This window comes from Tursiops truncatus, chromosome 8, assembly GCF_011762595.2.
Source record: "Tursiops truncatus isolate mTurTru1 chromosome 8, mTurTru1.mat.Y, whole genome shotgun sequence".
NCBI classification, from domain to species: domain Eukaryota; kingdom Metazoa; phylum Chordata; class Mammalia; order Artiodactyla; family Delphinidae; genus Tursiops; species Tursiops truncatus.
The window spans coordinates 10,231,671-10,257,384 of record NC_047041.1 but is presented as its reverse complement, the minus strand read 5'-3'; the positions used below and the strand labels follow the sequence as shown (position 1 = coordinate 10,257,384).

The 25,714-nt window shown below is 46.0% G+C and overlaps 1 protein-coding gene across 1 annotated transcript; it reads right to left on the bottom strand.

Annotated features, from left to right (window-relative positions):
• Positions 1-412: 412 nt before the first annotated feature.
• Positions 413-8,308, bottom strand: BSX (brain specific homeobox). Its single transcript, XM_019941739.3, has 3 exons — positions 4,997-8,308; positions 2,819-3,015; positions 413-1,716 (listed from the first exon to the last, which is right to left on the bottom strand). Exons 1-3 carry the CDS (start codon positions 5,256-5,258, stop codon positions 1,477-1,479), a joined length of 699 nt encoding a protein of 232 aa, XP_019797298.1. The 5' UTR covers positions 5,259-8,308; the 3' UTR covers positions 413-1,476.
• Positions 8,309-25,714: the final 17,406 nt, after the last annotated feature.

Genomic DNA, 25,714 nt, shown 5'->3' with positions numbered 1-25,714 from the left:
TCCTGGTCTCTGTTACCTGAATACACAACCAGGGCGAAAGGAAGATGGGAAACTGAGGTCGCCTCTGGCACGGCTGCTATACTTGATAAGTGTACTGGGTATGTAGTGTCGTCACACAATTCATTACCATAATTTCACACTCCTAATATCAAGAGATCTCTGTCCTTTCAGCACTTCAGAGTCAAAAAATACTATTTGCAGAAACCTTTTTCACGTAGGTGGAACTCTAGACTATTAAACGATTAAAAACAGAAAAATCGGCGACGGGGAGACGGGAATCTGTTAAGGAAAAGTTACTAGCCCTGCTCATTCCTGCGGGGGACAGGAAACTGCCCAGGGCGGAGGGGAGGGAGCGTGCGCGTAGGAGGTCGCGGTAACAAACGATTCCCGGAAACTCGTGTCTGTTCCCAGTTTTGCCCGGCGAGCCCTTTATTATCTAAAGAGAGTGCAAACCCGGGAAAAGAACAGGAGACCTCCCAGGGGGAAAGGGAGGGGGCAACGCGCAGAGCCAATAGGACTCCTGCCGCCCCTCAAGGGTCCCCAAACAGGTGCACGCCTGTAAGGGGATGCGTATTCCCCTTTAGGTTTCATTTTGCTAAAACTCCGAGTTCCCTAAAATGCGATGAGAATGAGCACTTCCACACACAACCCGAGGAACGCTCGCTTTTAAAATATCAGTAACCGGTGGGACATGGAAGAGTTGCTGGACAGGCGCGCAACAAGGCCGGGAAGCAAAATTGCTCGGTGGGTTTGCTCTGCCCAAGTGTCTCGACTCCCGTGAGCGCCGCTCAGAACGGGGGCGGAGGGAGAGGGAACCAGAGTAAAGACGCGGGTGCCTGGGGGACCACAAGCTCAAAAAGGGTTCCTGGGTGCAGAACCACGAGCTCTTGAGGGGAACTGTGACGCTAGAGGATGGAAGCGCCGCCCTGAGAAGGAGGGAGCCGCCTTTGTATTAGTTAGAGATGGGGGGGGCGAGTGGGAGGTTAGTGGCGGGTGGCGCGCGAGTCTGTCCGGGAGTGAATGTGTTAAGGATCAGGTCCGGATCCGGATCCCCGCAGAGCGGAGGGCCCAGACACTCGGTCCCTTACCTGCAGCCCATCGGTCTGCCCAAGGAAGGGCAAGGGGTCCGGTGGAGAGCCTGGCCAACGGAGCGGGGACAGGTGGCTGAGGGGCGAGGGCCGAGGGGTCTGCAGTCGCGGCGGGGAAGAGGTCCCCCACCGAATTAGGGAGCCAAGAGCCCGTGCTCCCGTTTGCGCTGCCGAAGACGCGGGGCGAGCGGACGAGCCAAGCAGGCGCACACTCGCCCCCGCACGGGCGCTGCGAGCTGGCGGTCGGGCGGGGGAGGGGGTCGGGAGGCCGCGCCGCGCAGGCCCCGCAGGTGTTGGAGGGTTAACAGGTGTGTCGTGTTTATCTTCCCGGAGCCGATGTCCGTGGCCCGCCCCTCTGCGTCCTCCCCGCCTTCCCCAGCCCGGCGGCTCAGAGCGCGTGCGGCCCTGAGCCCAGCTCCCCCTCGTCCCCAATGTCCACCTCGTCCTCCGGCTCGGTCAGCACGAAGGGACCCGTGGGCAGGCCCAGCCGAGCCTCGGCGGGTGCGGCCTTGGGGCCATGGGGGCTGCCCTCAGGGCTCTCGGGCCCATCAGGTGCTTTGGGCTCGTCTTGACTTTTCCTCAGCTGCTTTTTATGCTTCATCCGCCGATTCTGGAACCACGTTTTCACCTGATTCCGGGGAGAAACAAAGAAAATCACGTCATTCCTTCAGACCCATGGTTACTGAGCTAAGACAAAAGCGATTGCTGGAGTTTAATAGACCGCAATCCACTGATGAATTATCCAGAAGTTGTGACAGTCCCAACCTTGGGTTAAGTCACACCTGAGTGGCTCACAAGTTATTGTCTTAGCTTGAATGAGAATCAAACATCCTAGCTCTCAGAAGTACTTGTCCTGAAATAACGATGAGGCTCAAAAGGGTGTGTTTAGTAAATACTAATAGTGCTATTAATTAGAATTTCTAATAGTAAGTGCTGCGTGGATAAGTTTCCTTTCTGTTCAGAATACGTTCCTCTGACTGTGACATCTAAATACCGGGTCCAGCAAGACTGCTGGACAGCAAGATGAGAAGCAGACTTGCTGCTTCTCATCAGAGAGAAAAATCACTGGGGCCTGGCAGGGCTATGATTTCACAGCAAGTTGGGTTTCCAGGTACAGAGAATAGGAAAGGGAGTGGAGTGAGGTATTTTGAGGTTGCATGTGAAGAGCATCTGGTAGAAGATGAAAACAGCCCTTCCACTCAGGACAGGGCAATAGAAAGGAGGCTTATATTAGTGTGTGTGTGTGTGTGTGTGTGTGTGTGTGTGTGTGTCTGTCTGTCTGTCTGTCTGTCTGTCTGTGTCTGTGCTGAGAGGGGTGGCTATGAAGACTCGCGGCTGTGAGAGAGGTTAAAGAAGAAAAAAAATCTTGTGTGGGCTTCTCTCGGGTCAAGAACCCTCTTATCTCTTACCGATTTACGTGTGACCCGGGTTACTGCCCTGATCAGAAATGGGTGGGGAGGCACAGAAATGCTAGTTCTCAAGCGGGGAGTGAGCATCAGAATCACTCGAGGGGTTTTTCCTCCGTGTCCAGAACCCGCTCGAGAGATTTTGCTTCGGTGAGTCGACAAGAGATTGGAGGTGTCGGTACTTTTACTACGGGTCTTCGGAGAAGCCTAGAATAAAGGGGAGCGGGGTCGTTGCACGCAAGAACTCCGCGGCCGGTCCAGAGGCGTTAGGAGTCGGGGGGAGAGGAGCGAGCGGAGATGGGGCCTCCCCCTCCTCCGGCCCACCTGCGTCTCGGACAGGCTGAGGGCCGTGGCCAGCTCCACCCGCTCGGGCGTGGACAGGTAGCGCTGGATCTCGAATCTCTTCTCCAGGCCGGAGAGCTGCGAGTCCGAGAAAACCGTGCGAGCTTTGCGGCGGCGGCAGTGCTTCCCCGGCAGCTCGGGGTGCTGGGGGTGCGGGAACAGCGCCGGGACAGGCACCCCTGCGGAGAGAAGAGCGGTCAAGTGGGCAGAGCCCGACCTCCCCGGGCGACCCCCGCTCCACTCCCCACCCTCGTCCCCGGCACCCGCTCCACCTCGTGCCCCCGCCGGTCCCCGCCTCGCCCCACGGCTTCTCCAGGGCTTCTCCCAGGAATCGCAGGGCAGGGGGAATAAATCGCAAGAATAGCGCTTGGAGATCTTTATCAGAAAGGCCGTCTACACACACACACAATAAACAGTAAGTAAAACGGAAAAGAAAATTATAAAATAGATCCGGAGGCCTTAAATACTGTCTTCTTGGAGAAACTTCCGGAGAGTCCTCGGCTGCGCCTCCCGAAGTTTTCTTGCAAACGTCGGAGGGTCCAGCAGCTATCCTCCTCCTCACCATCCCCCCTCCCCCCAATCCTCCAGACCCCTGACGACAACCAGTGATGTCCTGGGGCTGAAGCATGAATGTGATCCGGCTTCCCAACCTCACTAAAAAACACCGTTCTCTTCCCTGAGCCGCCTCCACTCTCCCGCCTGCGGCCAAAGGGAACAGGCCAACACTCTCACGTGCGGGGCAGCTCCTGAGCGAGAACGGAAGGGGAATTGCCGCCTCGCACGTTTCCTATCAGTCTCGGCGTCGCGCTGGGGACCCATCTAGTTCTCATTCTTTCCCTCCAACCCCACGCAGAAGGATTGAAACGCTTTTCCCGGGCCGCAGGAGACTTCTCGTGTCTTTCCTGACCTTCGCAAGCTTTACCATGTCTGAGACGTACCAAGCGGACCAACCGCCGCAGACGTAAATATCGGCTGATCCCAGGGAGGGAACAGCAAAAACAGAAAACTAGTAGTTCCGGTATCTCTGGCTTTGGCCACTACTATTTGCCGGGAACATGGGTGCAGCGCAAAAGAGACTGTCTCTGGCCGGCGGTGGAGCCAAAGCAGAGAGGCGGACTTGGACGCAGGCTTCACAATTGCCCCTCCAACCCAGTGCCCCGAAGTCTGGGTTTTACCGCTTCACAAACGCTTTAGCTGTTGTCGTGGATTCCAGCGCCCACCTTTCACAAACTGGCTCACGTCTGTCCAGCCCCCACCCCGACTAGGGTTGTTTTTCCGGCTGCGCTCTGCATCTGGACTCAACGAATTATTCTATTCTGTCTGGAATGAAGATGCCGGAAAAGAAAGCGTGAATGTGGCCTTTCAGAGAGAGGCACAAAAGAAACCTGGGTATTTCCCCGCATCTCCCTGTCCCAACCAGACTTGGCTGGTCCCCGCTCTTTGCCGTGCCTGGGAAATCAAAATACTTTGGCTCTGGGCTCCAGAGATATCAGCAACAGGGGCAAAGGAGGGCAGCGCAGCCCAAGATTGTGAATTAAATGCTAGATGTTGGGAGTGAAGAGGGTTAATGAGCAGCTGCGTCTCTCCCTCTTTTTTCCTTACCTTCTCTCCCTTATTCGGGCCAGCCCAAACCTTCAGTCCTCAGAATATCCCCAAACCCTCCTTCACTTCCAAACCCCCGCAGTGTCTACCTGCAAATGCTCAGCGCCTGGGAGGAGAAAGCTGGCCCCACTGGAGCCTTTTGAGCTTCTGGGCTGGAAAGTTGAGTTCCTTTCCATGGGGTGGGATAGTCAGGGGTCTCCCTCAGAGTGGGAGAGGTAGGGATGGGGACCGAGAGATGGACCAGAGTGGCCAGGAAGACCAAGAGAAAGGAAACTGAACACTGCCCGTCAAGAATATCGACAAATCTGCAGCTACCTCTTGGCTCGGCACGTCTCCTCCATTATAGAAAGTGAGGAGTGACCCTGGATTGGCCTCAAGGGAGCTCCCTGTGTTCTCAGCCATATCCCCAACCTTCCACTGTCACTTAGGGAAGGAGGCCCAGCCAAGCCAGGCCCAGCCAGCTCTGGCCTTTCCTCTCATCCGTCACAGGCTTAGGGTCTATGCTGGAAGACGTGCTCTCTCTCTCTCTCCCCATACCTTGAGACCCCTGTTACTTACCCGCGGTGGTGAGGAAATAAGGGTGGTGGTGGTCTCCCTTATGTAGAGGGTGATGGGGGTGAGGGGCCAGGAGGGTGGGTGTGGGCATGAGGGGGTAGCCATAGTCTAGCAGAGGCACCCGGGAGGCCAGAGAGCTGGTGAAGTGGTCAGAGGCCACCTCCCTTAGCGGCTTGGGCTTGTGCAGCAGGATGTCCTCGATGAAGAAGGACGTGGGCCTCTGAGATGACGCCGGGTGTAGAGGGGAGGTGAAGTTGAGATTCATCTTGAACCGAGCGCCTGCCACAGGGCGGGGGCCGGGGACGACGAGTAGGAAGCAGGCAGCGTCTCAGCACGCCTGGTCGAGAGCCAACCACCCTCGAGGCTCGGATCCCTGATGCTCTCTCCTCGGCCTGGGCTACCCCCGGCGCTGGAGAGGCAAGAAGATAAGCTCTTGGGTAGGTTGGGTCTAAGTGTAGGAGAATTGGCAGCTTGGAGAGGGGAGTCGGGACAGCCAATGGCAAGGCTGCCAGAGGCAGAGGGGAGGGTGCGGTGGGCGCGGGGCGGGGCGGGGAGCTGTCCGCGGTGCTGAATACGACCGGCCAGGCCCGGGGAGAGTGCAGCCGAGCGGACCGGGTCCTTGCTCCTACCAGGTTTCTCGACCTCAGTTTCTGCCCGCCACGGCAGCAGCTGCCTAGCTCCCGGCCGTTTTTTAAAGAAAACGAAAGAGATAAAGTCTCTACCCTCGGACAAACTCCTCTTTAGAGAGCAGAAGGCATTTAAAGGGCCCCGAAGCAACAGGAATAAAGCACTTATTTCAGCACTGGGGCCAGGGCTTTAAAACTTTAGAGAAATGATAGCACAGGGGGAAGAGGAGAAGTGAGGAGAGAGTCCATATCCGCTAGACCCACCTTAAGTTGATGACTGAGGGATGACTGGATTGTCGAGGTAAATAAATAAAACGTTGATGATGATCATAACATTCTTTACCTCCGTTTTAGAGGATGGTGTGAGGAAAGTTATACCTACATTAGTCAATTAATTTGATCTGTGTAAATATGTCCAAAACTACCTCTTAAATGCCAGCCTCCACCTCCTCTCAAATTTCCATTACTTTCTCCTCATTCCGCTCACATAGGCTGCTATTTCTGCTATACTATCCTTTTCAGCCCTAGCGCCCCCCCCCCAAATAATTGTACTGTGTTTTTGTTTCCCATTCCCTTTTGCAGCCTTTCTTTTCATTTTCCTCCCTCCCAATCTTTTGTTTTCTAATGTTTGTCTTTTTCAAATCTGTCACATTTATTTCCCTGGAGTCAATTTGCTAAAATTAAGGTGATCATCTACAGCACAGCAGGGGTAATTTCAGCTCGCATCTCCGAAAATTGCTCTAATTATTGATGTTAAACTCAGGGAAATTAAAAGAAGCCACTTCTCTTCCATCTCCCCATTTTTAAGCTCTAATTTGTTGAAATCTAGTCATCATCACAATTCCAATCACCACTGCTAATAGTAAAAGTGTTTTAATAGAGACTGAGTCCTCACAACCCATGCTATTAGATAATTAGAGGAGGTGTTAGGAAGCCAAGTGCTAATCCTTGGGCGCACGGGTAGGATTTCCATCTGATCTAGCAGGTAGAACAAATTAATTACCAGAATCAATTAGGCCCCAAACTACAGAGCTCCAAGAAGTGGGAGCGTCGTATTCCATACGGATGAACTGGTAAATGGTAAACAGATGAGGAGAGCCAGAAGAAGGAGGACGAAGGGGGAAATAACTTTAAAATAAGCTCTTGGCAAGTAAGCCTCTAAACGAAGTCAGAACTCTTTGTCCTGGAGTGAGAAATGTGATCTTTTTAAAGTTTATAATTGTAAGAACTGAAGACCGGAAAGCAGGTGGCCACGGAGAGGGAACATAGAAGACTTCCAGGGGCGTTGCTTGGTCTTTAGTCCTGGTCCAGTCATCTCCCGCAGGACCAAAGGAAGACCCAGGAGACTCGTGAAGAGGGGACTGTCCACACTTTACCCACATCCACCCTGCTGCCAGCGAGCGCTTACTCTTTCCTGTGAGTGGAAACCGAGGCATCCTGTCTCCTAAGACCCTAAAGGATTAGAGGCTATTGAGGGCGTGGCGGGTTTACAACCAGAAGTAGCCTCTGTAGAGAGCCTTCCCGAGCCGGCGCGCGCTTACACTCCATCCCTACACAGACCGAGCACAGATTTGCACCCAGCCTTGGGGGTGGGATTTTAGCTTCACTCTGGGGGCAGGGACTAACTTCTGTCTCAGAAACAGAAATGACAAGATTACTGAATGTCCCTTGGGACCAGGGGCAGTAAAAAACGCCTTTGGGTAGCAGTTACCTTGGAGCCAAGGCGCTACAAACCCTTTCTCAAAATTCATCCTTACACGTCCCCCGGAGTGTTCGAGGGACCCGAGGAGGGAAGGGAAGGGGCGGGGTAGACAGCCTGCTCAGTCCTTACCCTCCCCCTTATTTCATATACTTTTATTTCACATTCCCTGCTGTCCCCCAAAGCTAAGGCTATCTCCCCAGGCCCTGCTCGCTGGCCAAGACGCGCGGGAGGAGGGGCCGACTGCCCACGCTCCCCTTTCTCTACTTCTGCTCATGCCAGAACCCGCCTGCCCAAGAGCCCAGCACTGCCGAGGGAGACTTTCCCTCGGGAGTCCGGCTCTCCAGCCTCCGCCTCCGCCCCAGTGGGAACCTAGGAAGTGAGAGACGGAGGGAGGAAGCTGGACAGCTCTGGGAAGTGGAAGGACTTCCAGGACTGCGGGAGTTTTCCTTCCCTCTCCCCTTTCAACGATGCTGGGAAACCAAGCTCCGTGGCTGAGAGAGTGCGACCCGCCGTCCGCACCAATGCAGGCCCCTGGGGGTGCGGAGGCAGGAACAGGGGGATCGGAAGTGAGGCAGAGACAGGGATTCCTCGGTCGCCACCCTTGTCCGTTAAGGAGAACCCCTTATCCCAGCGCACTCAGATAATCCCAGCTGGGCTCGCCAAGGGGGCTATGGGGCCTGAGCACAGCGCAAGGGGCAGGCTGTGCACGCGGGGCTTGTCCTGGAGAAGTTCCTTTCGGGTCCCGGCCTCACATTCCTCTAAGAGTTACGACCCAGACCCTCGGGGAAATCGCGAGGTGAAGAAAGCTGGCACGTTTCTCTCTGATGCTGGCGCTCTGGCCTGGCCCATCCTTCTTCCCCGGTGGGGTGAAGGAGGCCCCCAGGGTGCCCAGCCCCATCTTGAGAATCAATTCGGGTAAGTCTTAGGGTAGAAGGAAGAGGCATTCCAGAGCCAACAGGCCTCCCTCTTCCCTCCACTCCCGCCAGCCCAGGTAAGGAGTAAATGTCATATTTTTATATAGCTTGCAAACAGTTTGCCCCTTAAAAGCAGAAATATTTCATTGCCTAGATTATCTCTAAAGTCTAGACCAACGATGTCTAATAAAAATATAAATCAAGCCACATAAGTCATTTAAATTTTTCTACTAGTCACGTTTAAAAAGTAGGAGGAAACAGGAGAAATAGTAATGTATTTCACTTAACCCCAATATATCAAAAATATTATTATTCAACATATAATCAATATAAGTATCATTGAGATTTTTTTTTTGCATTCCTTTTTTTATACTAAACCTTCAAAATCCACTGTGTATTTTACACTTACTGCACATCTCAGTTCAGGAGTTCAGACTAGCCACATTTCAAGCGCTCAATAACCACATATGGCAAATGGTTACCTATTGGACAGCATGTGTCTAGTAAATTGCCATAATTCCTTTTACCCTTTTCCAATGTAGGTAGACACACATAGAAAACGGAAAGCAGGGCTGCCCTGGTGGCACAGTGGTTAAGAATCCGACTGCCAATGCAGGGGACACGGGTTTGAGCCCTGGTCCGGGAAGATCCCACATGCTGCGGTGCAACTAAGCCCGTGTGCCACAACTACTGAGCCTGCACTCTAGAGCCCGTGAGCCACAACTACTGAGCCCCCGCGCCTAGAGCCCGCAAGCCACAACTGCTGAGCCCGTGCACCTAGAGCCCGTGCTCCGCAACAAGAGAAGCCACCACAATGAGAAGCACACACACTGCAATGAAGAGTAGCCCCCGCTCGCCGCAACTAGAGAAAGCCAGCGTGCAGCAAGAAGACCCAACGCAGCCAAAAATAAATAAGTAAATTTTTAAAAAATGGAAAGCAGTTGCTGAAGCCAGCCTAGCACATTCTCAATACTTGCCCTTCATCTATCCACTATATTCTATTATTGTGAACATTCATTGAGCATCTACTATCTTCCAGGGTACTCACTACCTGTCTTTGCAAGCTTTCACCAAGCTTTAGGAGATTAAATAAATGCAATCTCGTTACATTTATTTCTCATTCTCATTTGACCGAAATTGATCACCTGGAGCCAGCAGGCTATAACCGTATGCAAGGCAGACACGTAAAACCAGATCCCCTTCACTGCTCTGAGCAAAAGTTAAGGATCAAATAAATTTTCCCCCACCCAACCCACAAGACCCGATCGAGCTCCTGTTTATGGTTTCATCTGAAGAATTATTAATTTAAAGAGAGAAAATACATGTTTTTCAGGGAGCTGATAATTAAACAGGCCTTCTCTCTTTCATGTCAGCCTCATCTAAAACTGTCATCTGAACTGGGACTTAGTTTTCCGAAACGATAACCCTATTGATGATCAAAGGAAGAAACTGATTCCATTAGCCAAGGTGCCTATACTGCGGCCTTCAAAATAAAGGGAGAAATGTATTTTAGAAGGATCTGAGCAACACACTTTACTCATAACATTTTGTATTATATTGCTTGTTGTCTGTTTCAACTTACCTTCTATCTGAGTACTTTATTTTAAGCACTACCAAAGTGGATGACATGCCTAGAAAAAGAACAGGAGTCACTGAATGCTTCCTGCAAATGCATCTTCAAATAGTGCTTTTACAGCGAAAATTAGAATGTGAATTCTATGAGAACACATTCAAGGATAGGGTATTCAAATCACAATATTCCTAACATAAGGAGGACTAACTCTATCCGGTTTGCTCGTTCAGGACAAGGTCAGTCTGAAGAGTTAAAAAACTTTCATTTTATTTCTTTCTTTAAGTTTTCTATGCTGCTGCCTTTGGCATCTCAATTCAAAACATGCTTCAAAAAGTGACAGAAAAAAAACACCTGAAGTTAAAGGTTTGAAATACGAGAGATTACCTATCATTTCTTAATACTCTAAGAGGCATACAGTGGAATAAGAATGATGTTTGAATAGGTTTCTTATTAGTATTCCACCATTTCCTCACTGAGTCCCTAGAAGAGTAGCCAAGTGTATTACCAGAGGAAAAAACCCAATAAGCTAACAAAATGTCTTTTAAGTATTCTTTTCTCCCATTCCAAACTATTCAAATTCTATGTCAGATTTTAAATTTAGCACCTACTAGCACCATGTACTTTAAACAATACAAAATTAGTATGCATAGTTTTAAAAATAAAAGTTCATGAATTGCTACCATAATACAATGTGAATTTCTAATGTTAGAGATTGTAAGACCCTTTCAAACTCTATTATTGGGTATAGAAATTTGTAAACATTTCCAAAAGGACTATGTACATGGAACTAAATATTTGGTATGTTTTGTTAAAATGCTGGGCCGTTTATATTTTGTTTGAGAATACTGTTCATGAAACAGATTGATATTTATGATATTTATTCTTTAAACTCTCATTGGTAATGCAATCAAGTTAGTGGACCAAAAAAATGGGAGGTACAAATGTTGTCACTGTAAGAGAATAATATTGGGCTTCCCTGGTGGCGCAGTGGTTGGGAGTCTGCCTGCCAATGCAGGGGACACGGTTCGAGCCCTGGTCTGGGGAGATCCCACATGCCGCGGAGCAACTGTGCCCGTGAGCCACAATTACTGAGCCTGCGCATCTGGAGCCTGTGCTCCGCAACGACAGAGGCCGCGATAGTGAGAGGCTTGCGCACCGCGATGAAGAGTGACCCCCGCTTGCCACAACTGGAGACAGCCCATGCACAGAAACGAAGACCCAACACAGCCATAAATAAATAAATACATACATTTAAAAAAAAAAGAGAGAATAATATTGAATTTGTCTTTCAGTGACCAAGATGGTAGATAATCTGTGTATAACATAAAAACCTGGAAGTCAGAGAAGAAAACATTGATTAAAAAATTAACTAATTTTTAAAAATTCTGCATGGCAAAAGTTATCATAAGCAAAGGAAAAAGACAAACAATAAACTGGGAGAAAGTGTTTGCAACTCATATCCCAGACACAAGGATAATTCCTTATATATAAAAAGTTCCTACAAATCAATAAAAAAAAATCAAGAGTACAATTTAAAAATGGACAAAGGATTGAAAGAGTTCACCAAAAAGAAAATATAAATAAATGGCTGTTAAGCATTTTAAAAGATGCTAACAATAATACTAAAAATAAGACTAATAATAGATTACACTGAGACATCATTAACCTGTCGAATAAAAAATTTTTTAAATCTAATTGCCCACTCTGTTGGCAAAGCTGCGGGGGAAAGAATCACTCTCATATATTGATGCAAGCAATGCAAATTTGTACAATCTCCATTGAGAACAATTTAGTAATATATATCAAAATTACAAATGCACATTGTAATTTATCCAACAGATATGATTTGCACATCATGGCTAAATTACACAAACCCAGAACAAAAGGAACTCTAGGATGTATTTTTAAGTGAAAAGAGCAAAGTATGCTAACATTTGTTTTAAAGGGGGAAGGATGGGGAAAACTACACAAATTTGATTACATATTCTATATATACCTCTGGAAAGATACAAAAGAAACTCATAGCATTAGTTGCCATTAGGGACTGAGGTCCTGGGGACTTGATGGGAAGCAGGTTTTTCCCTAATTGCCCTTTTTGTATCTTTTGAGTAAGAATCATATGAATGTAATATTTATTCAAAAGTCATTTTAAAATTAAAATATAAAAGAAAAAAGAATTATTTTACTTTAACCCCAAAATGTTCAAATCAAAATTCACTACATTATTTTTATTATGATTTTAGCTTTTCTCCATAAGTTACTGGACCCAAATTAGAACATAGTTGTTTTTAATTGATATTTGCCTATAAGGGACATGAAACTTTTATTCCTTAGTAAAAGTTCTGCAAGTCTTTATTTTCATATAAACTATACGTGATTTCAAAGTTGATCACACACCTCACTCTCATCCATAAATTAAGAATAATATCGATTTAATCACTTAAAGAAAGTCTTTGAAGAATGTTTTTTAGCAATTTCAATGATGGCACTATGGATAATGAGGTAAACTTCTTGCATTTATGTTATACATCATATATTTTGCTCTGCCTTCTCATTTGAGTATCACAACTCTTCCTTATTACATACAAAGAAACAGAAGATCACTTAGGTAGAGTCATGAGCTCAAGATCATTCAGCTTTGTACGCTAGGATTTGAACTCAGGTTTATCTGACCCCAGTGTCCATACTCTCTTCATTCCAACCACATTATCTTTGAAAAATAGACAAGTAAAGCAATAATAGGTGCTGCTTATTTCTCATCTGGAATGGAACTTGAAACTATCGCCCTTGATTTAAGACTGCAATCTCCCCAAATCTTCTCATTGGAGGATTTATAAATTCATACCATGACCTGTAATAACTAGAACCAGAAAGGATGTTTTAAAGTTTTAACTTTGGAATATGAACACACACACACACACACACACACACACACACATATACACTTCAAGATGTTGAGGGCAGTATACATAACCAGTTGAAAATAGAACAGGGTTTAGAGTCAGACAGACTGAGATTAGAGATCTGGCTCCATCACTGCTGAATACTAGCTGTATGACTGTGGAAATTTTGTTTAATCCCTCAAAGCTCTATTGCTCTCCATTGTAAAATGGGGACAATATTTGTATCTCACAGGGTAGTTTTGGAGAGAATTTAAGGTAATGGGTATGTGTCACTTACGTCTCAATTTTATTTATTTATTTATTTAGGCTGCGCTGCTGCGTGTGGCTTGTGGGATCTTAGTTCACCGACCAGGGATGGAACTGGGGCCCTAGCAGTGAAAGCGCCAAGTCCTAACCCCAGGACCACCAGGGAATTCCTGCATCTCAATTTTTCAAAGGTAATATATGTAATGCATTTTGCTCAGTGCCTGGCACACAGCTAATGCTTAATAAGTAGCCCTGCTACTGGTGATGATGATGGTGATACTGCAGGTGGTGGTGGTTATGGTGACAGTCGTGCTGATGGAGGTGGTGATGGAGACGGTGGTAGTGGTGATGCTGGTGGTGATAAAAGCAAGCACAGATGATCAATACTGGAACCCTAGGGCTACCACGGACATGAATGAATAATGAATCCAACACCGTGTCGCTACATAAAAGCAGGCTTATGTAATCTTAGGAAGAGTTTCTTGTCAAGAAAAAAAAAACCAATGTATTGGGAAGGTGGTGATGAGTACAAGCTATGAGGGAGTGGTCTCCTAGATACAAATGGGGAACAGCTATTTAGCTCTAGAAGATACCTTGAAGATGATTTTGAGAAAGATGATGCCTTCTTATTGGATGGCTGCACTCTTCATGTTCCTACTTTCCCCCAGACAGGGTTCGAAAACATTAAATTAGAACATGATATCCACACCAGGTCTATTTTCTTCTGGTGGAGGGTGGGGAGAACCAATCATACAAAGACTACTTACTGAGTGTCTACCAGGTACCTTACCTTTGCTAGGCTCCCTGTGAGGTGGTTTGGAGAGATAGGGTAGAGAAGTTGCAGGGAACAAAGACATGTCGGAAAAGCGTAAGCCTTATTTCCTCTTGAAATACACACACACCTCAACACATGAAACTAAAAACATGTAAAACGAACAACCAACCGAGAGATTCTCTGTGCATTTTACTTAATTAGCAAAATATTTTCATCACTGAGATGATGCAGGCTCAACTGTAACTAGGAGAGAAAATTATATTGGGAGACAGTGAAGCCAAGAGCTCTGTGATTTATTCCGTTTACATCTGCAAACATTTACTGAACATGTACCTTATAAAAACGTGAGTGTGCATTTGGAGGCTTTTTCTCATACGTATATATCTTGCCTCCACTTTTAAGCCATGGATTTAATTTTATCTACTGTGTCTTTAATATTTTCCAGTATTGGAATCCCCCAAAATTGACACGAAAATATTTCTATAATTGACTGCAGTATTATTTGACAGTTACCAGGTAAGAGAATAATTTAGTGCAGGTTACCAGAGCCCTCCTTATTGGCTGGAAGGTGGGCAGCCCCTCAAGATGGTGTGGTAATACCATGTGCTTTTTAAACAAATACCATGTGATTTTTGGGGGGGGAAAGAAATATGGACTGGCAAGTGTAGGGAAATCTCTTCAAAACTAAACTAAAACACAGCCTCCACTTTGTACTCTGAGGTCTTAGCCTCGCAAAACTTGATTATTAAAAATTGCTTTCATCTGTCTTCTTTTGGGAAGGATCATCCTTATCACCTCCCATCTACGTAGATAATTTCCATTCAAATCTAGATCCAGTTCATACCCTTTTCCCTCAGAAAACCACTCTGGTCCACAGTATTTAATCACCATGCAATTAGCAGATATTCTATTCATTGAGCTTTTGGAATAGGCTAAATACTACATTGATATGTTTTATCTCTTTTTACGGCCAGGTTCTGTTTTTCCAACTAGATTACGTATCATTTTTTTTCTATAGGAAATATATTCAAATAATGCAAAGTGAAAAATCATAGAAGTTACAAAGTGAAAATTTTTCCCATCCCATTCTTCCAACCACCCAATACATTATTTTGTGAATTAATAAATAAATGTATAAGTGAAATATAAATATTATGTAATATATATAAATTTTTCCTCTCATATACACACATCCTTTCTCTCTCTTTTTTTTTTTTTTTTTTGCGGTACATGGGCCTCTCACTGTTGTGGCCTCTCCCGTTGCGGAGCACTGGCTCCGGACACACACGCTCAGCGGCCATGGCTCCCGGGCCCAGCCACTCCGCGGCATGTGGGATCTTCCCGGACCGGGAAGATGTCCCCTGCATCGGCAGGTGGACTCTCAACCACTGCGTCACCAGGGAAGCCCCCTTTCTCTTTTTATACAAATTCTTTTGCATTTTGGTTTTTCTACATAACTTTTTTTTGGTTGCACATTATAACATTTATGGACGACCAGGATTTTATTTAACTAGTCCCCTTCGATGATAATAAGATATTTAGGATGTTTCCAGTCTTTTGCTATTACAAACAATGCTGCAATAAATAACCATACACATATATTATTTTGCACATAGGCAAGTATGTCTATAGGAATTCTTAGATGATAAATTGCTGGATCAAGTTTGTAATTCTCACTGGCTTTGCCAAATTGTACCCCATAAAGATAGTATCAGTGTATACTTTTTTCTGTAGCACATCAGAGAGCCCCAGGTGATTCTCATGCAACTGATCTAAGGAAAATACTCTTGTGTTTACTAGGTCACTTAACCCTTGAAGGCCTTAGTTACTCTATCTGCAAAGTGGGGATAATGTCACCTACCTCGGAGGACTATTGTAGGACTATTTTATGAGGAAAATATGCAAAAGATCTTTCAAAACTGTCAAGCAGGATGAAAATGTTAATTATTATTAAGGATAATAGCTTCTAGCATTTACTCTGTGATTGGCATTGTATTACATGCTTTAATATATTCTCTCCAAGTTATACAGCAAAGTAAACATAATTAGCTTAGTTTTATATTTCACAGGTGGGTTTGCAGAATTTCTCATTATGTCAAGTTTTTCACTTTATTCACTCAGAACCTCATGTGTCCATCCATTCGTTCATTCATACCTTCAACCAGTATTTTTTAATATTACTACATCTCTTCCTATGAGGTGCTGCAGAAAACAGGAAACTCTAATGCACATCCTTGGCTCTCACTTGCTGTGAAATAGGGAAACTGGGTTTTGTTAATGGCACCAAAGTAATACCCTTCCGATTACTTGCTGTTTACAAACAAGGAAATGTAACTTTATATAGTGCCATCAGGCTGTCAACATTACAACCCAGTGATCCACCTTAGCATCCCTAATGGTGGGACAACCAGACATCACACGTGCCCTTGTTGTGATGCTACGTGAAGCACGCGTCATTGCCTGTAAAGTGTCCCTGCCACATGTTGAACCTGAACCCAGTCAGGCTTAGATCCAACTTTAAGTTACAGAAAATACGCAGGATACAAAAGCAAGCTAAACTATACTGCATAGAAGCAGTGAGAGAAATCCAGGAGATCCAGGATTCCATGGGACAATTCCCCATTTCATTCAAAAAGGCAATGCCACAAGGAAAATAAAAATAAAGTGAGGACTGGAGACTTAAGACACAAAGTCAAACACTATGTGTGGTCCTTGATTAGATCCTGCTTTGAACGCACCAATCATAAAAAATACTTTTAGAATAATGGAGAAATGTAAGTAAATCTCAGGGGCTGGGTCAAGGGGTATGAAATAAATATGACAAGAGGTTAATAATTGTTAAAATTTAGTGATCAGTACTTGGAAGTTACTTATACTATTTTCTTTGTTTTTCTATTTGTTGAAAATTTCCATAATAAAAAGAAAGAGCAAAAATACCATTCAACCATAAAAAGAAAGTTGGGCAACGGTAAGTTAGTGTATGCTCAGTATCAAGTGTCCAGAAAGCATCACAGAAACATGGACCAAAAGCTTTCTAGGAGTCTAGAAAAAAAAAGATCTCTTGGCCTGAGGTAGGCAAGGAATACTTTATGGGGGAGGTGGGACTTTGGGTGAATGAAACTGAAACATACACGAGGGTCAGTAATCCTAGCAGAGCCAAGACAGTGCCAGTTAAAGACACATTCACCGTAATACTCCTCTCACTGTGGGCTGCAGGAGGGACGCTGGCGGGTCTAACCCTCAGAGATGCCAAGCCCTAGTGCTTAATTTGATGTTAAAAGTCCACTCACTGTTGTTCTATGGAGTGAACCCAGAGCCTGATCTCCCGCACAGCTGCAAGCCCCCAGCCGAATAATCAAAGCTAATTACAAACACAAAGGGATGCTCATTTGCAAAGAAATGACCTCCAGCTACTTGTTGCATCAGCCAGAGGTCAACTCAGTCCAACCCAATTAGTACTTTACCCGAGAGATTCCTGTGACATGCTCTCCCATGCCAACAGCAGGCTCTCGTCTGAGCCCCAGCAAAACCACCCAGAAGCCTTTGAAAGCCAGAGGGGCATGTTTTCTCTGAAGTTCAATGCCGACCAGTTTTACCAACCCTTATCCCTGAAGAACAAACTCAGTGAGCCCGCGTCAAACAAAACAACAGGCGAATGGATAATGTTGCCATTTAAATGCTCTGACTAATGCAGTTCCTGATTTCCCTTCCAAATTAAATGCATTTCGCTTAGTACATTTTCAACAGACGTTACTCATCTGCTCGATTAATGAGTTTGCTGTGAAAGCTACTTCGGTAGCAATTTGAAACAAAAGCATCTCAACGTGACTGAGGCCCCCTTCCCCTTCTCTCTCCATCTTAGCCTCCCTTCCCCCCTCTCCCGCCCCAGCGTAAATGCATCAGCAAACGAGGACGGCGAAGCTGGAGTCCGCGCGGGTTCTGTTCTGTGTCACTACACTACATTAGGAATAAAACCTTCCACTTAAACACTTAAATGAAAACATCGAGAAACTAATTTACTATTTGCAATCACATGATTTAAACCGAAGCTGCCTTCATTTCCTTCCCATTTTGCTTCATATTCAGTGTGAGCACACACTAGATTGGTCTATGAAAAGGCTGTCTTCGAATCACAACACTTAAGACCTCTTTCATTTTCTTTTTGATTAAATAATTGAAATTCCTGTCAGGGCCTGCACTTTACTGACACACAGATTTGGTGTGTGAGGATAAAGACCACTTTTTGTTTGCTGCCTGGGTCTTAAAAGCCAGCGGGCTTTACTTCATTAAGGGGCTGATAAAATGGACCTACGCTATTCACCCATTTCGCAGAAATTTCCTGCGCCCATTAAGTGATTGTTTGAGACAAATTATGAAAAGCGTCTCCTTTCATTTAACCATCCTCATTCATTGGGAGGCTTCTGCCTGCTGCAGAGAGCTCAGCTTCTCCCATGCCAACTTCGTCCATTAGGAAAATAAAAACAAGAACCCATGTGTATGTGCACATATGCACACAAAACACACAAAAACCAAAATGAAATAAGGCACAGAAAACTTCATTTGCTTCAACTGAAGAAACCTGAGGTTATTTCTATTCTGATGGGCCATGGCAGGGAAACCCCAGACCAACATCACGGCCCAGCCTGGCCAGCCCAGCCATGGGCCTTTGGGCTCCTTGAAGTTGAGGTACGCAGATCCTGAAGGAGGTGGGGAGAGCTCATCACTCAGAAGAGAAGCTACACCACCCGCTCTGCAGTCCCGCTGTCCCATGAGCCAATGACTAAATAGGACAACAGCAGGTATGTATGCGGTCTCTGCAATAAATGCACAGCCTCAGAACGTGTGTCTGCGTTGAAATACAAATCACAGATCCTCTTTTTTTTTTTTTTTTTTTTGCAGTACGCGGGCCTCTCACTGCTGTGGCCTCTCCCGCCGCGGAGCACAGGCTCCGGACGCGCAGGCCCAGCCGCTCCGCGGCACGTGGGATCTTCCCGGACCGGGGCACGAACCCGCGTCCCCTGCATCAGCAGGCGGACTCTCAACCACTGCGCCACCAGGGAAGCCCACAGATCCTCTTTTATGAGGCTGATCATCAGACACTCCTGGATGTTCAACCCAAGTCTACCTGGCTGTGTGCCCTTGGGTATGTTATCTGGGACCTCTCAGAGTCTTTGTCCCATCTGTAAAATGGGGACATAAATAAATGGTCCCATTTATTTATGGGACCTCACAGGATGGTTGGGAGCTTTAAATGAGACAGTGCATGGCAAGTGGTTAGTGAGTCCAGCACGTGGTGTTTAATAAAAATTAGGAAACACTGTTATGTGCTTCTGCATCTTTCCATGCATATCTACGTATGACCATACTCACATTCCTTTAAATAGTGTACTTTCAGAGAATAAATGGTCTTACCTACATTTACCCATTAATAAAAATAAACAGGGCTTCCCTGGTGGCGCAGTGGTTGAGAGTCCGCCTGCAGATGCAGGGGACGTGGGTTCGTGCCCCGGTCCGGGAAGATCCCACATGCCGCGGAGCGGCTGGGCCCGTGAGCCATGGCCGCTGAGCCTGCGCGTCCGGAGCCTGTGCTCTGCAACGGGAGAGGTCACAGCAGTGAGAGGGCTGCGTACCGCAAAAAAAAAAAAAATAAATAAACAAACAAAAACCTATGTCTGGGTACAGGAGACCCATATGCTACACACACACATATACATATATGTAGTATAATTTTATAACAGGAAAGGGAATTATCAGATATTTTGTCCAACCTCTACCCAAAGTAGGCCTCCCACCTAAAAGATCCGAGACCGTTCGATGACTCCCTCTTATGAAGGCTCAGTTTACTTCCATGTCACCTGTACTACGGATCCCTGTTCTGACCACCAGAATCACAAAGAAGAAAACTCACTGCTACAGAGAAGCATTTCCAATATTAAACAAACAAACAAACATTCCAAAGCTCTACTGTTTTCTCTGAGTATTCTCTTTCCCAGAATAAATATCCCAGAACCTGCACTGCTCCTTGTAACACATCATTTTTTAGCCCTCTCACCACTATGGATCTCTGAACTTTAAAACAGAGCCTGCCTTGAATTGAACATAATATTCCACATGTGGTCTGAATAATGCTGGATAGAAATACAGATTGTATTCACTCATTGATTAACTAATTGATCCAACACTTATTGACAGCAGAAACTAAGCTCATCGCATGTTTGGACATATATATTAAATAGCATAATAAACGCTATATATAAAAGGTGACCTCTTCAGCATGGTGTCTATAGTTAATAACATTGTTTTGTACATTTGAAAGTTGCTAAGAGAGTAGATCTTAAAAGTTCTCATCACAAGAAAAACAATTTGTTACTATGTGTGGTAATGGATGTTAACTAGACCTCTTGTGGTGATCATTTTGCAATATATACAAATATGGAATCATTATGTTGTACACCTGAACTAATATAACGTAACATGTCAGTTATATTTCAATTAAAAATAATAAAATATTCTACCAAAAGAAATCACCTCTTGGTTGTGCATGTTGGAGATCATCCGTGGCCAAGCATTCATTCCAAGGATGTTTCTCCCGTCCCAGCCATGCTTCCTGGTATTCTTCATTTCATTTGCAGTTGTTATGGGCTCAGGAACCACGAATTCACTTTTAACCTTTGCCTAAAAAACAAAATAAAAAGAGATGCATCTCCCTCAGAAAATTCCTTCACACTTCTCAGCACCAAACAGAAAGATCTTGGTATCAGGCACTGTTTTGTATGGTCACCCAGTCACCCTTCTCCGTGGCAATAGCACCAGTGACTGAGAATGAATTCCATGCAAAGAAGAAAGTAGAATGAGCGTTAACAATGTTAGGCCTGTGAAGGCCCACGCTCTCATCGGCCAAGGAAGCTTCCCTGGAAGGTCACTGGGAAGAGCAGGAGTTTGCATGGAGGGGGCTGAGGGCGTGCACAGCCCTGGCTGGAGGGAGGGGAGTGCAGTCCAATGGCACTCACCAGGACTGGTGCAACGCAGGCCTGCCTGGAGGCCAGAGGAGAGACAGGATGCTGCTTGAAGATCCCAGCCAGACTTTCCTTTCTCTAAAGCAAACTTAACCAAGCTCACACAGAGTAGGGGAAGCTCAGTGTTTATTTTCCAGCTGTCAAGCTTGGCAAGGACCCCGGCCTTCTCATTTCCACCTTGAGGATTTTGGTGGCCTGGGGAGCTCCTTGAACAGCCTTCCAACCTCAGACTTTCAGGCCTGCTTCTCCTCCTTTGCTCCTACCTCTTCACTGTGCCCTCTCTCAGGGACACTTTTTCAGTGTGTTTGAGTCTTTTTTTTTTTTAATATTTATTTATTGGGATTTCCCTCGTGGTCCAGCGATTAAGAATCTGCCTTCCAATGCAGGGGACACGGGTTCAATCCCTGGTTGGGGAACTGAGATCTCACTTGCCATGGGGTAACTAAGCCCGTGCACTCTAGAGCCTGCGCGCCACAACTAGAGAGCCCACATGTTCTGGAGCCTGCGCACTGCAACTACTGAGCCTGTGCACCACAACTAGAGAGCCCGTGCTGCAATGAAAGAGCCCACATGCCATAACTAAGACCCGATGCAGCCAAATAAATAAATAAATATTTTAAAAAACCCCACAAAAAACAGGGCTTCCCTGGTGGCACAGTGGTTGAGAGTCTGCCTGCCGATGCAGGGGACATGGGTTCGTGCCTCGGTCCGGGAGGATCCCACATGCTGCGGAGCGGCTGGGCCCATGAGCCATGGCTGCTGGGCCTGCACGTCTGGAGCCTGTGCTCCGCAGAGGGAGAGGCCACAACAGTAAGAGGCCCATGTACCGCAGAAAAAACAAAACAAAACACACAAAAAAACCCACAAAAAACAAACAAAAATATTTATTTGGTTGTGCTGAGTCTTAGTTGCAGCAGGAGGGCTCCTTAGTTGTGGCTCACCAGCTCCTTAGTTGTGGCACACATGTGGGATCTAGTTCCCTGACCAGGGATTGAACCCAGGCCCCCTGCATTGGGAGCACGGAGTCTTATCCTCTGCGCCACCACGGATGTCCCAGTATTTGAGTAATTTTATTGCCATTTCCAAGCCTGCTGGATAGCTCAGCAAGTAAGAGATACTAGCCATGCAAACCCATTACCCTGAACTCCTAGGTCACTGCTTCAGGCAGAGTGGGAAGGGTGATTTGGAAGAGGTAGAACCCAAACAATTGGGGGGAAGAAACAAACAAGGCTGTTGGTACAGAGGCCTGGAGATGCTTCTGGCCTTTTCTATTCTGAACAGCGATAACTCTGACTTGTCCCATGAGTAGATCCATGGATGAAAAGCAGAAGAGCTGGGATTGGTCCTAAAGCCATCTCTGCCTTGCCAGGTGACCTCTTCCTGGGGCTCAATTTCCCTGTTTGAGAAATGAACTTAGCCTCCCAGCGCTGTTAATGAGCTTCAATGAACTGGGAGATGGAAAGGCGTTTGGAATGCTTTGGAGGGTTTCCAGAGTTATCCGTGAAGGTGTAGAAAAAGCAGGCAAAGTGAGGCGGACATCGCCACTTTACCAATAAAACCAAAGGGTCAGAAGTTGCACTCATGGAAACCTGGCTCATGCCACCCAGTGGTGTACAAAGCCATGCCCCATTTCCCATTTGAGCCCTGTGAGAATCCAGACAGCATCTAAATTTTGATTTGATTTTCTTCTGTCTGAGGTAACTTCAGGGCTCTGTCCCTGGAAACAGACAAATGCATTAGATGCAGAATTCCCAAATGCTGGTCTGTGGACCAGTGCTGCCACACAAGGATTTTACTGATTAAGATGAAACGAGAACAATAAGAACACTGGAAGAATCTTCCATAGAGTTAAATTTATTTCACTTAAAGAACGGAGATTGTTATTGCAACGTCAGATCCAAGAGGACAAGGACTTTGCAATTCTCATTCTCTGTTTTTTCACCAACACCCAGAATACCTGTATGTAATGGGCACTTGAAAAATATTTGTTGAATGAATGAAGGAATGAATTATTGCCTTTCTATTCTCCTAGCATTAAAATATCCTTTCTTTGCTGAAATGGTATTAGTAGTGTCAGGTTTTGGGGTTTTTTAAAAATATATTTTTCCTTGGAAAAAATCAAAGTATATAATTAAAATGTTCACAGATCTGAGATTGGGAATCTCTGGACCAGATGATCCACCAAAGAACATTCAATCCTATGATCCATCAGACGCTGCATGGAAACATGCTCACAGTCCTTAGGCCACATCCTGGAAGAGATGTTTCCTTTCTGAGATCTTAGAGGCAGAGAGAGCCATATGACTTTGGACAAGTGGCTTTGGACAAGTGGCTGAAGCGTGTTTTCTCCTCTGTAGAATGGGAGTCATGCTACTTGGTTTTTGTTTTGTTTTGTTTGGGGGAGGGGTGTACCATTTGTGGATTTCCAGCCCTGTGAAGGAAGGATGTCCCAGTGGCCTGGCTGCCTGAAGATTTTCTCAATCTTCTCTGGGAAAGATGGTCCCTTTTCTAGGCTGGTCCTTGGATCCAAGATACCCTTTAAAGAGAAAAAGAGCAACATCTCCTTCTAAATTGGGCACATTCTTGCCAGTATGAGGGGAAACTGGAGCAAATCGTAATGCAATGAGTTGAGGGAAAAAAGTGAGTTTTTTAAAAAGCTGAACATATTTTACTTAAAGGATCATTCTTATTAAATGTATTTGGTATTAAAGGGTCTTTCTTCCCTGGTGGCGCAGTGGTTAAGAATACACCTGCCAATGCAGGGGACACGAGTTCAATCCCTGGTCCAGGAAGATCCCACATGCTGTGGAGCAACTAAGCCCATGCACCACAACTACTGAGCCTGTGCTCTAGAGCCTGCATGCCACAACGACTGAAGCCCACATGCCCTAGAGCATGCACACTGCAACTACTGAGCCCGCATGCTGCAACTACTGAAGCCCACGCACCTAGAGCCCATGCTCCGCAACAAGGGAAGCCACCGCAATGAGAAGCCCGCCCACCGCAACTAGAGAAAGCTTGCGCACAGCAACAAAGACCCAATGCAGCCAAAAAAAAAAAAAAAAGTTGGGGGGGAAGAAATGTCTTTGGTATTAAAGATTTTTATTCAGTTACTATATGATGGTGATAGTGGATGGTAGTTGTTTCTTTTTAAAGGCAGGAATTAACAAAATTTAAAGTTTCCAAAGTAAAAACACCCCTGAGACTCTACATTGTTGTGTCAAACTGACCTAAGACAGCTTGGTGTTGCACAATTTTTAGGTTCTTTTTTTTTCTTTCATAAATTTATTTATTTATTTTTGGCTGTGTTGGGTCTTCATTGCTGTGCTCAGGCTTCTCTAGTTGCGGCGAGCAGGGGCTACTCTTCGTTGCAGTGCGCGGACTTCTCATTGTGGTGGCTTCTCTGGTTGCGGAGCATGGTAGGTAGGTGCCTGGGCTTTAGTAGTTGTGGTATGCGTGCTCGGTAGCTGTGGCTTGCGGGCTCTAGAGCACAGGCTCAGTAGTTGTGATGCACAGGCTCAGTTGTTCCACGACATATGGGATCTTCCTGGACCAGGGCTTGAACCCATGTCCCCTGCACTGGCAGGCGGATTCCCAGCCACTGCACCACCAGGGAAGTCCCTATTAGGTTCTTTTTGACAGACATAGGTAACTTCCCTCCAACTTCACCAGCAGGTCCTAAATTACAGTGAAAGAGAGGCACAGACTAAATCCTGCCACACATGCAAACATTAGCAATTAGCTACGAAAACAGTCGTACAGCCAGCTCTGTGGGTTCAATGAGGTTGAAGCTCTATCCTTTTCCAGGGTTTCTGGGCACTACTGACGTTTGGGGAGCGTCATTCTTTGTTGGGGAAGGGGACTGTCCTGTGCACTGTAGGATGTTTAGCAGCATCTCTGGCCTCTACCCACAAGATGCCAATGGCTCCCCACAAAACACACACACAATTGTGACAAACAAAAATATCTCCAGACATTGTAAATGCCCTGGTCGGGGGCAGGAGGTGCAAAATGGTCCCCAGCTGAGAATCAGTCGCTCCATCAAGCATCTTGCAAGCAAATTTCACTCACAGTAGACTCACATCACTTTTTTTTAAAAAACATCTTTATTGGAGTATAATTGCTTTACATTGTTGTGTTAGTTGCTGCTGTATAACAAAGTGAATCAGCTATACATATACACATATCCCCATATCCCCTCCCTCTTGCGTCTCCCTCCCACCCTCCCTATCCCACCCCTCTAGGTGGTCACAAAGCACCGAGCTGATCTCCCTGTGCTATGCGGCTGCTTCCCACTTGCTATCTATTTTACATTCGGTAGTGTATATATGTCCATGCCACTCTCTCATTTCATGCCAGCTTATCCTTCCCCCTCCCCGTGTCCTAAGGTCCATTCTCTACATCTATGTCTTTATTCCTGTCCTGCCCCTAGGTTCTTCAGAACCTTTTTTTTTTTTTTTTTTCAGATCACTTTTTAAGCAATGCCAGGCAGCCAGATCCTGTATACGTTTCTTAAAATACGACCAGGCAAAATTCTGGGCCTAGGCACTGTTCTGAAGGGTGCAGGCTACCGGGCTACACAGTTCATTCATGAAAAGTGCCTCGTCAATATTTCTAACCAGCCCACATGTCTTGAACATCATTCCTTTCACCAGTAAAAAAAAAAAAAAACCTTTCTGACACCAGCTGTGCGCATTAACAAAGCTCTGATGTTAACAGGAGACAGAGATCATTAAAGCGCTTGTAGCGACCACTTCAAGGGTATGGACTTTTGATTAGAGATTTTCAAATGCTAACTAACCAACTAAAGTGTGAGAGATACACAACGTTCTTCATCCCGAAGTAATTTTCAATAAAGGCAATATAATAGCTCGATATGACAGCTATTTAGATATCCCAAATCTTCATTATTATTACTTTAAAGATATTACTGATCCATGAAATCCAAAAGGCTGAAAACCGCTGC